This window comes from Quercus robur, chromosome 8 (genome assembly GCF_932294415.1).
Source record: "Quercus robur chromosome 8, dhQueRobu3.1, whole genome shotgun sequence".
Lineage (NCBI taxonomy): Eukaryota > Viridiplantae > Streptophyta > Magnoliopsida > Fagales > Fagaceae > Quercus > Quercus robur.
In genome coordinates this window covers 2,073,752-2,090,480 of record NC_065541.1, presented here as the reverse complement: position 1 = coordinate 2,090,480, position 16,729 = coordinate 2,073,752, and the positions used below count along the sequence as shown (strand labels likewise).

Below are 16,729 nucleotides of genomic sequence, written 5' to 3'. Positions count from 1 at the left end.
AAAAGCACTTTTTGATGGTGCTGCTCACAGTCAGATACCCAGTGTCTCATAAGAGCACCTATGCTCCCAAATAAGTGTCCTATATACACTCTCTTAGGAATTGAGTGTGTTTTATGATGGAAAAGAGAAAACGATACCCTAAAGAAGTGTTTATTGATTACAAGAAAAACCAAATCTCCTTAGTGGGGCCTCCTATTTTGACTGTCTATACATATGCCTTTTATCATTGGGGCCACTCACCCCTAAGATAGGATGTCATTATATTATGTTGAATTATATATATAATAAATAAATAAATGTCATTATGTTGGAAAGATGAAGGGGTTACTTGCAATTTGGGATACTTATATGTTAAATCTAATTGGATTCTAGTTGGTCTGTCCCACAAAGTGATTCCTTTCTTGTCATTTTGTATCCCAATCAAATAGCTTAGTTTCATTTGTTTAAGGGAAGCAAACGAACTCTAAGATTCCAATCCTTCCTAATCAACACCTCCAAGACAAATTGCTTTACTTCCTAGACTACACTATGATTTTTTTTTTTCTTTTCTTTTAATGATGTTAATATTTTAATAAAATAAAAATTGTGAGTTAAACCCTTTCTAATGGCAAAAATATTTAAGTCCATCAAGTGGATATGTGGTCAACCTTGGAGGCAAGTGTTTGATCAATTGATCTCACCATATAATCCAAAAAATATTAAACCTTTAAAAAGTGAAATTTGATGGATGATGATGAGGTATGGGATCTCATCAATTCAATTCTCATTCATTAATAACTTTGATATTCCTAAAAATAATTATGTACCTTCATTATTGCTCATAATTTGACTCACATTCATTAATTCCTTTTCAAAAACTCAAGAAGAAAAGCGGATTGTGAGAGTGTGTGCAAAATATCATTAAACTGCTTTTAGAGCATGTAACGGTTAAATATTATCTACCAATTATTTATACATCATATATATTTTATTCAAAACTTGAAACCTATTAATTGAACACCATGATTCAGTGTAGCAATCAATAGATATTTATCATCATGCTTCTATGATCTAAACAAACAAAATTCTAATGACACATCACACATGAGGGTCCCACGCAGATGAGTTCCACAAGGGCCATTCTTTATGAGAAATTAAAATAAAATTTATATTGGATAAATTATAAATTTGGTCATTACAAACAACATAGATACTTTTCTCTTTCCTCTCTTTCTTTTTCTGGAGTTTAATGTCTTTTGCTTCTTTTCTCACCTAAAGAATTAGCTCAAACTAGATACTTCGCTTCAAAGCACCAAAGACTGAAAAGGAGAATTCTTTTCCTTTCCAAGCTACACCACCACCTCTAGTCCTCCACATCATGAATAAAAACAATTACTATGAAACCAAAGCACCAAAACCAAACCCATTCCTCCCCATTACTACTATCCCAATCAAATCAATCCCCATGTTCTGTAGTGCAGTGTAAGCCAACAACCCACCACCATACCATCCCATATCTCAAACAATCAAACAAATAAAAACGTCAGCCAATTATAAAGACTCCACAGTCATTGGCTTAAAGCAACACCAACCAACACCAAAATCATTGCTTTCCCGAAACCAATAAAACTACTTTTCCAAAACTAAATAAAAACATAGTCTTTAACACAAGAAAGAAAAAAAAAAAAGAGTGTCTATTCCTATATTGTTCTAACTTCCAAGACTGTTACTTTAGCAGTTAGTACAAAGAGACAAAGGGTCTGTCTAACTGTGTTACAGTGTGTTTGTGTGTGTGTTTGGTTGTTTGGTTCTTCTTCCATATGATTGATAACTGTGGAAAAAGTAAACCTGGGAAAGCCTGGAGAGTTTTTCTTGGAAGGTATTTTCGATTGCATCCATGAGATCACCGTGGCACTTGCTTTTGCTAGAATGAGTGATTCTTCAGCTTATAGGGTTGAAACCACTTCACGTTTGGCTCAATGGAGGATAGAAAACTTGGCTTCCTGCACATACCGCAAGTCAGATCCTTTCAAAATGGGAAAGTGGAATTGGTAAGTGAGACTCAGAGACTCTCTCAGAATTTCTTTTATGCATGGTAATAGAATTTTGATATTTGAACAAAAGCATGCAATATTTGTTTAAATTTAGAATGACCCATTAAAGTTTTGAGGCATTTTGATGGTTTATAGTTGAATTGAAACACAAAAGAAGGTAAAAGAAGCTGACCCCTTATCTGTCTAGTGAGCATGTAATTGAGGAAAGTGAAAAGTTTTAATTCCTTATGTTTGGTAGCTAAGAATTTTTGTGAAGAAAGGAAAGAGAGTAAAATTGTCTGTGTTTTTAGTGTTATTGGGTATTATGTAGTATTTGCTGCATCAAACAAAGGCATATGCAATTAGCTTAAATTTAAAATTAGACAGTTACAATTTAAAGATGTATAATTGAAGTGGAGTCCAAAAGAAAATAAAAGATTCTAGCCCTTTACCTACCCAATGAACTTGTAATTGAGAAAGTGGAAGGTCACCCTGTTGTTTGGTATCTGAAAATTTTGAGGGAAGGGAGTGAAAGCTTCTGTGTCTTTTGTGCTATTACAAGTTGGTGTAGTTTTTTTATTTTATTTTTTTGTATTTGAATTGAAGGCATTTATCTCTGGAGAAGAATAGATTGCTGTTTGTTAAATTGTACCCGGAGATATCAAATCTAACAAGAGACAATCCCCCGATTGCATCTTTCATCATTCGAGTTGTCAGTTCTGCAGGAGATCGGAAGTCCTTGACTCATCCAGGTAATAACAATTTAGTTTTCTTTTTGAATTTATAAATTTCTAGAAGAGAGGAAGAGCTTTGAGGTTGATGTCTTTGACACCTTGATCAATTACTTTGATCTATCAGCTAATGCCTTTGGGAACAAGCTAATGTTTATCAATCTTTTAAGGAATTGAGACTCAAGTGACAAAGCTTGGTTTAATTTGAAACACAAAAGCCCATACATGTAATTGGAACAAAGTCAGAACTGACCTATTGTTTCAATTCTTATTATGACCTATTCTCAAAAAGACTGCAGAAATTTAGGTCCCCTAGTTTAGACAAAAACTAATGCTTCTAAAATAATAATAAAACTAACAGGTAGAATTGATACATTAAGTACTTTAAAGTTTGATGGATAAGATATGGTATGTCATTATTTGTTGTATCTTCAAACCTCCCTAATTTTTCTTGGACTCTATTTTTTCCCTTTAAAATACATTAAACTAACTTGTCTTCCATGTACATACAGAAATAACAGACAAGCAAATCAAGAACAACGACGATTTTGTTTGGGCAATAGAGGTTCCATTAACTGGGAAATTTATCATCGACGTTGAATTCCTTGATTTGAAGACTGCATCTTCAGGCGTAAGCATCTATTTATTGATTTGATTTTTGACTACCATTCTATTATATTGATTGAAAAGGATAATTGCCCTAAAAGAAAATGAACATAAATTCCTCTGGTTGTTTAGAAACTTTCACTGATTAATGTAAATCATAGGAATTTGGAATCTAAGTGTTGCCACTGCCTTACCTACAAAATGACATTGATTGTGCAGGGAGGAGAACCTTGCTCTATCTGGGTTAACGAATTAACACAGAAACGATCTCATGCAACAGCTCTTGCATCCCTCAGTCGAATGTTAACAGAAAGCATCCACACGGATATTATAATTAATGCCTCTGATGGAAGCATTGGGGCTCATCGTGCTGTTCTTGGTGCACAATCACCTGTTTTTCGTAGCATGTTCTTGCATAACTTGAAGGAGAAAGAAATGTCTACCATAGATATCTCTGACATGTCAATTGAAGCTTGCCAGGCTTTTCTCAACTACATTTATGGTAACATTCAACATGAAGATTTTTTGACCCACCGGCTGGCACTTCTCCGTGCAGCTGATAAATATGACATCTCCAACTTAAAAGAGGCTTGCCATGAGAGTCTTCTGGAGGATATTGATGCAAGAAATGTACTCGAGAGGCTCCAGAATGCATCTCTATATCAATTACCAAAACTGAAGAGCAGCTGCATGCGTTATCTTGTGAAGTTTGGCAAGATATTTGACATACGAGATGATTTGAATGCCTTCTTGCAACATGCAGATAGAGACCTAATAGCAGAAATCTTCCATGAAATTCTCAATGTGTGGAAAGGTTTCTAAAACTCTGCCTACAAAAGATAGGGAAGAAAAAGCTTGTTTAGTCAGCTGTATGTTGTTGTGACCTTGAAAATGGATTGTTAGACAATTGTGCAGAATCTTATGTCATGAAGATGATTCTTTTGTCCAAATGGAATTTGTTTGTCTAATTGTATATATAAATATTGGTCTTCAATATGGAGGAACGCATTCTTGTATTCTTATTGATATGCAATTGATTTGATAATATAAATTCAGATTTGAGAAGATTGTTCTGATTGAATACACTAGTTCATTGTTGTGAAGGAATCCATGTCCTCAACATGCATAATGCCTGCATGAGCAGAATGAGAATTGAATGGCCAGAGTAGAAAATTATCATTATAGGAACAAGTCTGAAATGAGCTCTCCTCAAATTGGACTGTGCACTGAGCCACAACCCTCTTGACCTGATTCATATCCTAATCATTCAAGAAACAGAAAACTAATTGTTGAAAGGCACTCTCACCGCAATGCCTACCTCTTGTAACCGATAATAAACCTTATAAACAGCATGATCTAATCTATGTTCCAAACATATTCTTAGAGAACCCTTTGGTTTGCAAAATCTTACTGCATGAGAATTCATTTTTCATGGAATCTTGGATTCCTACAATCAGTAATATATAATTCTCGTGTTTGTTTCATTAGTCAAATTCCTTTCTAGAACCAAATATTTTCTAAACATCTAGATTAAATTTCCAATTATCATATTCAGAACCAAATATGTTCCAAACATAATATACATCTGGAATACATTTCCAATTATCATATTCAGATATATTCCAATTATTCAGAACTCATAATCACAACTAATTGACAAGCTAAAGAAACATGACTAAATATGGACTACATCAACAAAAAACAAAAAAAAAAAGGTTTTTCCTTCCAAAGAATGAAAAACAAGACCATATAATGGCCTAAAGCTTGGTCAAAGCACCATATTCAACTGGGTGTGTTCCAGAACAAGAACTTTTCAAAAGTTTCTGTTATGAGAAGAATTACAAACTCACCTCTCACTGGAAAACTAACAACAAACTCCCCTTTAATAGGAAATCTTTGAAGAGTCTTCTGTTTTTATACATGTTCGAGTTGAAAGACAATTCCAAAAGTGAAGTTTCTATTTAAGAATGCATACTTGAATTGTCTATTCAAAACAGAATACTTATATGTGGAATTGAAAGAGAAAATAGAAAAGCAATGGTTAATGAGAATATGGAGGGAATAGGATCTTTGTTCATTTTTCTTATTTCATATTTTTTTCCCCTTTATTGGATAGTAAAAGGTTGGCCATTACCTCAAGAAAGAAAAAGTACCCATATGACTGAGTAAAGCCTGTGAAGTACAGGCTTAGAGTTTAGACCATGAATAGTCTCAGGCTTTTCAAGATAGATGGATTCAATTGTTATTTTATCTTGTCAGAAAACTGGAATTTTGAAGTTTCTTTCGCTCATTGTAGGATCATATTGAGTGAATCCACAAAATTTTTAAAAGCCCAGATCCACCTTAATGAGCACCAAACAAGATATTTTTTTATTTTTTTTTGAGAAATAAGACATATCCCACTTGGATAGCTTGTAGCAGCCCAATAATACTCAAATGCATAAATTCTATTCTCACATTTATAATTATTAATTAATCAACCCTATTGACCATCGTTTTACATCTTGGGTTTAAATAACTTATTAGCAATTTAGCATTTTAGGACCACCTTCAAATTAGTCATCTACCCAATGTATTTGGAACGAGAGAGATTAGTCAAGGACTCTATGAGCCTTAGACATTTAGGTTAGGCTAAAAAAAAATTCATATTTGAGTGCCTTGGCCCAACTCTTCTTGGGCTGTATTGAGCATTTTAACCAAACTGCCTGAGGCCCTGAGGGGCACTCCATCTCATGCAAAGTGTGTCGATTGTCTTGATTATGCAGTTGGGTCATGCGTTGGTCCTCTCAAGCAACAAGCTCTTATTCCTTGATCTTTTTTATCCTAGGTTTCCATATACTCAACTAAAGGAATTAGCGTTTCTCAAAAAAAAAAAAAAAAAAAACTAAAGGAATTAGCGAATGAACTTTAAGAAACATGTTGAGACCTAAGAATCGAGTACGTTACGAAAGTGTAACAGGAGTTTCTTTTTTATTTTTTTCTTTTTAGGCCAAATCTTTAATTCATGTAATTTTATGAGATTTATATGACAGTAAATTCTATAGGCAAAACCACAAAAGATGTCAATAGAGCGTTATGAGCTCAGATTCCTTGCATTAAGCACTTGGGGTCGAGTCTCACCAATAGGTGGGGTGGGTAGGCCTAAATTTGAGATTCAAAACACCCTTGTAACTCGCTCACACAGACATCACCCTTTCTCCTTTAACGTTTTTTTTTTTTTTTTTTTTTCCTACCAAAAAAAAAAAAAAATCCGTAGGCAAATTGTCCACCATATTGCCATTGTATTGAAAATTACATTCAGTTTAAATAACATTAGTACAACAGTTTTATAGAGTTACAAAGTGTTTAGGATAATTCCTAAAGTTTTATTATAATTATCACTCAATTTGCTTCGACATTAATATTTGAGGGGTTCATTGATAACATAAAATGTTATAAATATACTTCTAAGCTTTTATCCCCAAAAAAAAGTGTGAATACCAATACAGTAAATTATTCTCAAGTACAACTGGGGATTTCTTTTTTTTCCAAATCTCTTATTATTCATTGATAAGAGACTTCATTAGTTGAGTTAACAACAATTCACACTTTGAAAGGGACCTAATCAATGATTTTGTTTAGTATTCTGCATTGAATCACAATATTTTCCATTTCTGGTGGTTCGTTGTTGAATGTGGGATTTCTAATTCCAAAAAGGAAAATAATACCATCTCTTCTTTCATTGATGAACTTGGGATTTTAATTGAAAGAAATAATTACAAAAAATGATTTTACATTACTTGCTGCCATTAATAATTCTTAATTTTTTTTTTTTTATAGAAAGTTTCAACCTATGGTGTCTGCTCCTGATGATAGCTCTTTATCATCAGACCAAGACACCAATCAGTTTTTGGTGTGGGTGGAGATTGAACATCAGATCTCTTATACAACTATCAGAAATTTTACTAGTTGAGCTAATTAGAATCCACAATTCTTAAATTTCTTATATCAATAAGAGTGATACAAAAAAGTTCAATTCTTTTTTTTTCATAATCATTGAAGTGTAATGTTGTGATTGATGAACTATAAAAAGAACAAAAAATGGTGCCAACCATGAACCCATGTGAAATGTGTGAAACAGAAAGTTGCAAACCAATGCAAAGAAGCAAGAGAGAAGATGAAGTGAGAACGAAAATTTGAAAAATGATAATACACACATACGGATCGAGATAGGAAGGTATTGCACCATGTGCAATTTCTTAATTCTCTCTCACAAAAATTATACCTTCTTCACTTTTTAAGTCTTTCTAACTTGAATTAACAGAAATATAAAACGGAAATTAGTTACAAATGTTTATTAATTTTTTTCACCAGCAACTAGTTTGACTTTCACACGTGTCTTATGTAGTGTACAGTTTTAATTAATTTGTACATCGCATCACTTAATTTGTCAGTTCTTCATTAAATAAAATTGTATTGTTGGGTAAATAGAACGACACCGTCTTAGATTTTAGGAGAAATTATGTTTTATCACTCTAAACTATACGCTAGATTACATTTTACACTCTAAACTATTCGAATGCATGCTTTGTACTCTAAACTATGACTCTTATTATATTTTGCACCCTAATGTTAGTTCTACTGTTAAGTTAGACAAAAAATAATAACACATGACTTGCACATGATTTTGCTTAATGACATATATTATTTAGGGTAAATTGCAAAGTACACCCCTGAAGTTTGAGATTGTTTGAATTTTACACTCAATGTTTTAGAAATTTAATTTTACACTTTGAAGTTTGGTTCTATTAGCAATTCCCACCATCTTGGTTAATTTTTTCTGTTAAGTGGCACATAGGATTGCTGATATGGTTTTTTTTTTTTTTTAAATTTATTTATTTATTTTTATTTTTAAAATTTTTTTTTTTGGGGGCCAAATCAGCCCTTAAACCACTTTTAAAAAATTCAAGAGCTGGCTTCTCCAAACGACCCCGTTTCACCCAAAATAAAAATACAAAACTTAGTCAAACATTACAACATCGTTGAATTTTTTTTCTAAATAACAATAAATATTAAAAAATTTAGTTAGTTGTTACATTTCAAAACAATGTTGAAAACTAGCATCTTGAGTGTCTAAAACTCGAGTTCCAAGATAAAAATCGAGTTTTTAAGTCTCGATTTGTAAATGGATTAGTTTTAATTGGGAAAAAATCAAGCTGAAAATCGAGTTTGAAAGACTCGATTTCCATAAATTGAATAAAAACGCCGCTATAGGGCTATAAAACGTCACTATAGGGCTTAAAAACGCCACTATAGGACTCCCTAAACCTGTAGCTACAAAAAATTTTTGCAAGAAAACGCCGCTATAGGGATTTAAAACGTCACTGTAAGGCTTAAAAACGCCACTATAGGTGAAATTTTTTTTACATAAAACTCGAGTCTTAAAGACTCGAGATCTATGTGGCATTTTCACACTCGCTAAGCGAGTCTTTTGGACTCGAGTTCTAATATGGATCTCGAGTTTCTAAAACTCGAGATGCTCGTTTCCTTTATTGTTTCAAACGTTGTCTAACTAATTATATACAATTCTTTTGCACAGCTATTTTGCACATTACCTCCAACATCGTTTCACAAAACATCAACTCAATTCCCAAATCAAAACCCAAGAATCTAGCTTTCTAACACGTACAAATCAATCATGAACCCAGACCAGCTCCATCATTAACGGCTTCAAATCAAGTCCAAGGCCACGACTACGCTAACAGTGAGCTGCTATTCCAGCTCTGTTTTTCTCTTTTTTTTTGGAATTGGTTTACTTGAGCCTTCATTACAGTTTTTGTCACTGAAAAGATTTGGATTTTTGGGGGTTTTTGTTGCTGGATGAACAGAATGATTGGGGTTTTTGTTGTGTATTATAGGGCTATGATGACATCCCAAAGGAAATTCCTGATATTGATGCCAAGAAGATAGTTATGAATTTCCTGTTATTTAAATATTGATGATGAAATAGTTACTGATTACATTTTACTTGACAAGAATTAGAAGTGAAGTTACTAACAAGGTAGTTTGTTTCAGCCTCAAGATTGGGATGATGAGCAAGATGTTGTGTAGACACTCCCACCTCCGTGCAGAAAATTAAAAACCAAAACACCATTTTCACAAACAATTAAGAACAAAAGCTTTTTGTTTTTATTTTCCAGCTCTTTCTGTCTCTCTCGTGCATAGCTTATTTCTTTATTTTTGTTTCCAGCTCTCTTTCTCTCTCGTGCATTTCTCTCTTTTTCCCAAATAAAAAAAACAGTAGGCAGCAAAAACAAAAATGTATGACGTATCAGAATCAAAAATCAGCAGGCAGCAAAAAATACATGTATCAGAATCAACATATAATATCCAAAATATAGAACTAGTTTTTGATCAACAATCTAGTGCCAGAATTAACTGAAAGGTAGGATTTCAATGAATAAGGAGACAAAAAGGATAAACCAAGTTTAAGAGCTATGGCGGCAATGGTTCAAACCCCGAAACAAAGTATCCCGTATACACCTTCAACCACTGAATTTCAGTGGTTTCACTGAAACCTTTGTCGCTTTCCTGCTGGGACATGATTGTTAAAACTAGCAATTGAAGTCAACAGCCCACAACAAAATCTGTCATTATCAACCAAATTCTCTATTTTTATAAATGTAAACTATCACAGTAGAATCAAAGGGTTGGGAAAACCTTGTGGATTTCTAAGGGAAAAACCAAATGGCCCAATCAGTTGATACTACAATGAAAGAAAGCTACGGATGGTGGTGTCGATGATGGATGGTTTGGGGATGTAATTTAGGGCTTTGAACAAATTTTGATTCTGGGGCTTAGGGATTTCATTACAGCAGTGGAGCAGTGGGGTCGTTGATGATTTTGTTTTGGGCATTTATGATTACATGTTCAGCAGGATTTGAGGAGATGAGCAACTGAACAATGACAATGAGGAGAAGAGCTACTGGCCGAGAGAGAGGGGAAGAGCTGCTGGGGAAAGAGAGAGAGCTGTACCCTTTTTTTTTTTTCAGAAACCAATAAGTCGATACTCTAAATCACTAGGTAGCTTTTCTACTCATACATCAAAATCTACTAATGAAACCGAGAGAGAGAGAGAGAGAGAGAGAGAGAGTTGTACCTAACTGCCTATAGGCAAGCGAAGAAAAAAAAAGAAAAAAGAAAAAAAAAGACAAAGAAAAAGAAAAGAAAAAAAAGGTGTTTTGAGGCCAAAATGGGAAATTAAGCATAATTTCCCAACTATTTAGTTAGTAGGCTTGATTCTCAAACTATCTTATTTACTAATATCTTGAGTCTCAAAGACTCGATTTTGGGCTTATAAATCGAGTCTTTGAGGCTTGATTTTCATGTTTTAATCAAATCTGACTTGGCCTGAGGTCTACCTAGAAATCGAGTCTTAGAGACTCGATTTCCCACGTGGCGTCCACGTGGCTATTTGGCTGTGACGTGGTTGAACCACGTGGAAGACCGGGAAACTGAGTCTCTAAGACTCGGTTTCAAATAGGGGTTATTTCAAAATTAACGCCTCACTCACAGTCTCACACAGACCAGTCTCCAGTCTCCACTCTCACTCACCCTCTCTCTCACTCACTCTCTCACTCACTCTCTCACTCACCCTTTCACTCTCACACTTCAGCGCCTCTCTCGCTCACCGTCGCCACTCTCACTCACCCTCTTCTCTCATTTAGTCTATTTCACATTCATCATCTTCGCCGAAAGATTTGTTAAAGCCACAGCGAGGTGTAAAGAGTTTTGATAAAGTCTCCACTCTCACTCATAGAGCTTTGAGTTCCTTCAGTCTACGCGGTCTCTCAAAACTAAAAAAAAAAAGGTGAGTCGCTTCAAAGTGTGTTTCACCGTTTGGTTGTCGAGAAACAGTGGGAAAATCAAAGAAACTTTGGTTTCAATTCGTTTTTTTCTATTTTGGTTTCCGTTTTGAATTTCTAATAGAACTGTTAAAAAAGATCGAAACTTTATTGTTTTTTGAGATCGGATTTATATTTGCTATGGAATCATATTATGTTTCTGGGTTTGTTTATATTTGCTATGGAATCATATTATGTTTCTGGGTTTGTTTATATTTGCTGAGGATTTAATTTTAGTGCTTTGTTGATCAAAATTTACTTTGATCTAAGTTTGATTTGGTCAGTTATGGTAAATTGTTACTAAGAATGGAGAAATTGGAGATATTTATATACTTGTTGGGATACTGAAGTACTTGTGTTTCTTTTAGGTATTAAACCATTGAATCAAGCCATAATAAATTTGCTCAAGTATTAAAACACATATCAATGGATAGTGACATCAAATGAAAATCTAATATAATAATCCAAAACCAAGCTTTAAGTCTCTAATTTCTTAGTATTTCATTACTCTTACAGATTCAAGTTAATGTAAATCAGTCTGCTTGTGAACTTAATTTAACTTACTTAAAAGTCTCCAATTGACATAAAAATTAATATGAACAACCATACATATGATTAGTTCATACTCTATAAATTTCAGTTCATTATCATTTCTCAATGATTAATTAAAATTTGTAGAAGCCATTAAACTCAATTTTGTCAAAGATAGATTAAGAGTCAGAATGAAAAACTCATAAAACATTCAATACTAGTCCAATTTCTTTGATACTTTGTAAGGTTGAATTTAATCAACCATGTGTTGGCTTTATTCCGTGACATATTTGCTTGTAATACAGCACTTAGAAACCCTGTATTTAGGTGGGAATCATGTAACGGTAGTGTGTGAGAGAGTGTGAAGAAATGCTCAAGATAGTGCAGTGAAGTAGAGACTCGCGGCTAGGACTTGCGGGAGGCTTGCGGCTTGCAAGCTGCCAAAATTTGCACACGCGCAGAGCATGCAGGGGAGCTGAACAGTCATGCCACCTGGAGCACTACAGGACAAAAATCCAGACTGGCCATTAAGTTAGCTCGCGGCTTGAACTCACGACTCAGTCAAGTCGCGAGGTCAAGTCGCCAGCCAGTCCTGTTTTTGGAAAAACTGACTCTTCGCATTCCATTCTCACACAAGTATAAATACCCCTTATTCCCACAAAATATGGTGTGGCTATTCAGAAAGAAAAACCCTAAGAGAGGTTTATTCAAAACACCCACCCAATTAGAGAGAGCTACTCATGCTTAGAGAGAAATCTTTGTAGTCTCTTCTCATTCCCTCTCTCATTGTCATACCTATTGAGAGGAGATTTCTGTCCAAACACTACCCACACCCATTTAGAGTGTTGAGTGTTTTTGGAGCTTTGGGAAGCATTGGAAGATGCCAAGGATGGCGGATGCTATGGTCAAGTAGCAGAATCCGGTAAGCTAGAAAAGAAAAAGGTTCGGCGCAACCTCGTTGGAGCAAAAAGCTTGGAGGGCTTAGGTACATCGGGTTGATTAGGCTTGGAGGGTCTATTATTGTTCATGTATCCCAACTACATTTTCTAGTGGATTATTGACCGCTTGGAGGGCGGCTGAGAGGTTTTACGCCGAGGGCTTCAGTTTCCTCTTTGATAACACATCGTGTGTTGTCCTTGTGTTTGCATCTCTCTTCCCTTTATCTTTGTCTTTTATTTTCTGCTGTGGTTGTGATTTTAATTTGGCTTAGATAGTTTTACCAATTCCATATTATAGCTTATGTTAAGTTTCCGCATACTAGTTGTTTGACATAATGCTTGAATTGGTTAAGTTGTAATTTGGGGGTCTAAACGTTCAAGGGTGTTTATACACATATTTGAACTTTCATACTTGATTCATTTGAAACAAATGGATGTAATATTTCATACAATTCAAACTAGGTCTCAAAATTTAGTCTATAGAAATTAACATAATTTTTAATCACAAGCTGTGCATAATCTGTATAGGAAACAACAGTGCACATTAGTCTTGTAAATTTGTAAAACATGCTCAAATGGAGTTCTTTCAACATGGAAATTGACCGCTTGGAACAATAGTAAATGGTAAAAGTGGCTAAGAGCCGATCACTAAAAGTCTTCTTCATGGCAACTTGAAGAAAAGAGCGTTGTCTACTTCTACTTGACATCAAATAAATTATTTTTCTTAATAAGGCCCCCCCACCAAATATTAAATTCACATAATTTGGAACTTAAATCAGCTTTATCTAACAAAAAATCTTATCTGCGGTCTCATTCAAATAATTCATTTAAGAATCATTAGATGATCACAAAAAACTATGAAAATTGCTTTAACAAAAGACCCAATATATTTGATAGTGGCTTCTCTTGTTGAAATTATGAAAAATTTTGCTTTAACAAAAGACCAAATTCTGATTGTTACACACATTAACCAAAATCCATGAGAGAATCTGCCAAGCACAACGAATTTAGAGGTCCTCATAGGTCACAACTTATGACTACATGATACATTTCACAAAAAGGAGCCTTTGGTCCTCACTACGTACTCTCATTTTAGAGAGAACTTTTTAACCCAATGGCAATGATACAGTAGTCAGTATCATATGACACCAAACTGGTGCTTGTTCTTCATTTTTGCCTTGATTGCCACTTTCAAAAACTAGAATATTTTTTGATAGGTAATAAAAATTTCATTAAATTATGAGGGAAATATTGATGGAACCATTGGTAAAGGATGCATACCAAAGTTTCCATGCTAAAAATTACAAATGCAATGTATCAAAAAAATCATAAACAGTTGGTCTACTTGCATCAAAGAATAGCCAATACAAAAAGATCCTACAAACTGAGATTGAAATCTCTTTATATGGTTCTTACTCTTCAAATGTACTCCCATTCCTGTCCCTCCATGCATTCCATGTTAAGCACCAGGTGTAATGTTCCAAACTCTTTTCTTGAAAGTCTTGGAATTTCAACGCCGATGCTGAAGCAATATTCTGCCATCGTTGGTATCACCCAAAGCTACAAATATAAAATTCCATAACTCCAATGCTACTGGACAATGCGATAGCAAATGATCCACGTATTTTACTAATGTTACATATAATACACATGTTTTCCAACACCATACCTCTTCTAAAAAGATTATCCATTGTAAAATATTTCCCGCGTGTTGCACTCCACTCAAAAGAAGCTACCTTCTCTTTGCCCTCCAAAATGCCTTTTTAAGGAATATTTGTACAGGCAGCACCTCTTAACACCTGTGGCCTCTTAAACAGGGGCGGAGCTAGGATTTTTTGTTTGGGGGGGGCCAAATTTTGTTACTAATATATTAGTTTCGAGTCAAGATAAACCATCACACTCAGGCATAAACGCACATACATAAATATAAACATTAATATTTTGATACTAGAGTAAGTCATAATTTATAAATATATTGTATATAAAATTAATAACTTTCACATTTGTATATTCGCAAGATAATTTTTTAGGGGAATTTATCATCTTTTAAACTCCAATACTATACAAAAACTGTCTAGTTTGATATTAAAAATGTAAAAAAAAACGAATTAGAGAAAACAAAAACTACCTTGTTTTTATAACTACTAGATCAATTGAAAATTTCTATTGATTTTTAAGAGCATCATTGAACTAATTCAAACATTTGGGAGGGCCCACTTCTATTTTTTAGCTAAATATTTAAATTTTTTAATACTTATACATAATATAAAATAAATTTTTAAAATTTTGGGGGGGCCATGGCCCCCCCAAGCCTTGCTGTAGCTCCGCCCCTGCTCTTGGATCCGGGTTGTATAAAGCAATTAAAAAAAATTGCAAATGCTTCCAGCTCCCTCAAAAAAGAGAGGATTCAGTGACTTCCCCATCATGTGTCTCCATGTAATCCGAGACCATATCATCTTTTATTAATAGCTAACTGAAATAGCTATGGAAATAAAGTCGCTAGGTCCCTATCTGCACACCAAGAATCACACCAGAACCTTATCCTTTTACTATTGCCAACAATATATCCAACTAATCTAATGAATGAGTCTCATCCAGCTTTAATTGCCTTCCAAAAATTCAAAGCCATATGAGTGTTGAATAGGCTCTGATGAACATCTCTTTACACATTTCCCATATTTTGCTCCCATCAATTTCCTCCAAAAATGCTTCTTCTCTTGAGTGAATCTCTATAACCACTTTCCTAATGATGCTTGATTGAAAGTAGACAACTTGATACCCAACCCCCCTGCACATAATGGGGTAGTAGAAATTTTCCAATTCTACAGGATGTTTTTTTTTTTTCCTCCTCCCCCTTCCTCCTCTAGAGAAACTCCACTGTAATTTCAACTGGTCTACTAGCAACATTTATTGGCATAGTGAAAAGAGACATAAAAATAAATACGCAACTTGGACGAAGCATTTTTTGCTAGAGTAATTTGCCCCCTTTTGAGAGGTATAATCTTTTCCACCTTGCTAAACACCTCTCCATTTTCTCACTAATGCCATTCCACACAAACTGTGGCCTTAACGTGAGATCCTAAAAGCCCAAATAAGTCTTAGGTAATGAGTTTGAATCCCATAGCCAATGTTAACCTTCCATTGTAGATATCATCTCTGTCAATACTAACTCACTCTTAGTCAAATTCATCCTTAAACCTGTCATTGCTTAAAAAAAGTAACAGGATGCCCTCACATTCTAATTTCTCCATATCTTCACCACAGAATATAATCCTATCATTTATAAATAATAAATAATATATCGTTAAAGTATCTCCATTGCTCCTATCTTTGGTAAACCCCAACAAATGCCCTCTTGTAACTATTCTTTTTATCATTCTGTTAAGCACCTCCACAACAAAATTGAACAAACGTGGTCATCATGAATCTCCTTGCCGTAAACTGCCCCTGCTGAAGAATTCCGAGGTTCCCATTTATGAGAATGAAGAGTTTGACTGAAGAAATGCATGATTCTATCCATATCCAACATTTTTCTAACAGATGAAGATCGCTAACACAATCTGGCTTGATAGTAGCTCATGTCTTATACTTAGTCCTCAATTGTTGTCCCATTTGTTCTTTATGCAGCCCTTAATGCTTCTTTATTGTCTAATGACTCCTGTAGTATAACCGGGTTGGAGCTTGATGGCTGCACCAAAGTACCCTGATCGATATGTACGTAATGACTTGAACCCACTTCCTATATTTAATAAAGAATAAGTAAGCGAGCTTATAATTGAGACAATAGGATGTGAAAGTAAGTGAGCTTATAACATCTACTGTATATCTCCAACTGCATTTACATCAAATGAAAATTAGTCTTTACATATTATGACTTAACACACGTAACCAGGGCCATATGTAGCTAAAAGAACTTCAGAATGTAGGCTGAATAAGATGTGAAATGAGTGTCAAAGATTTGACTAGGTATGAGCTATTTCATAGAGACATCCTGGTTGTAGATGCAGTATCTTCTGATGTGCTATAAT

The 16,729-nt window shown here is 34.4% G+C and overlaps 1 protein-coding gene across 1 annotated transcript; it reads left to right on the top strand.

Moving 5' to 3' along the window:
* The first annotated feature begins 1,285 nt into the window (after positions 1 to 1,285).
* Positions 1,286 to 4,430, top strand: LOC126694160 (BTB/POZ domain-containing protein At1g55760). Its single transcript, XM_050390243.1, has 4 exons — positions 1,286 to 2,030; positions 2,619 to 2,764; positions 3,256 to 3,374; positions 3,569 to 4,430. The coding sequence occupies exons 1-4, from the start codon at positions 1,909 to 1,911 to the stop codon at positions 4,169 to 4,171; spliced, it is 990 nt and encodes a 329-aa protein (XP_050246200.1). The 5' UTR covers positions 1,286 to 1,908; the 3' UTR covers positions 4,172 to 4,430.
* The last annotated feature ends 12,299 nt before the right edge of the window (positions 4,431 to 16,729 follow it).

Bases quoted from the DNA above. Each gene is read 5' to 3' on its own strand.
- LOC126694160 (XM_050390243.1), top strand. From the start codon at position 1,909: ATGAGTGATTCTTCAGCTTATAGGGTTGAAACCACTTCACGTTTGGCT. The intron at 2,031-2,618 runs GTAAGTGAGACT...TTTGAATTGAAG, and splicing joins AAAATGGGAAAGTGGAATTG to GCATTTATCTCTGGAGAAGA. The intron at 2,765-3,255 runs GTAATAACAATT...ATGTACATACAG, and splicing joins GAAGTCCTTGACTCATCCAG to AAATAACAGACAAGCAAATC.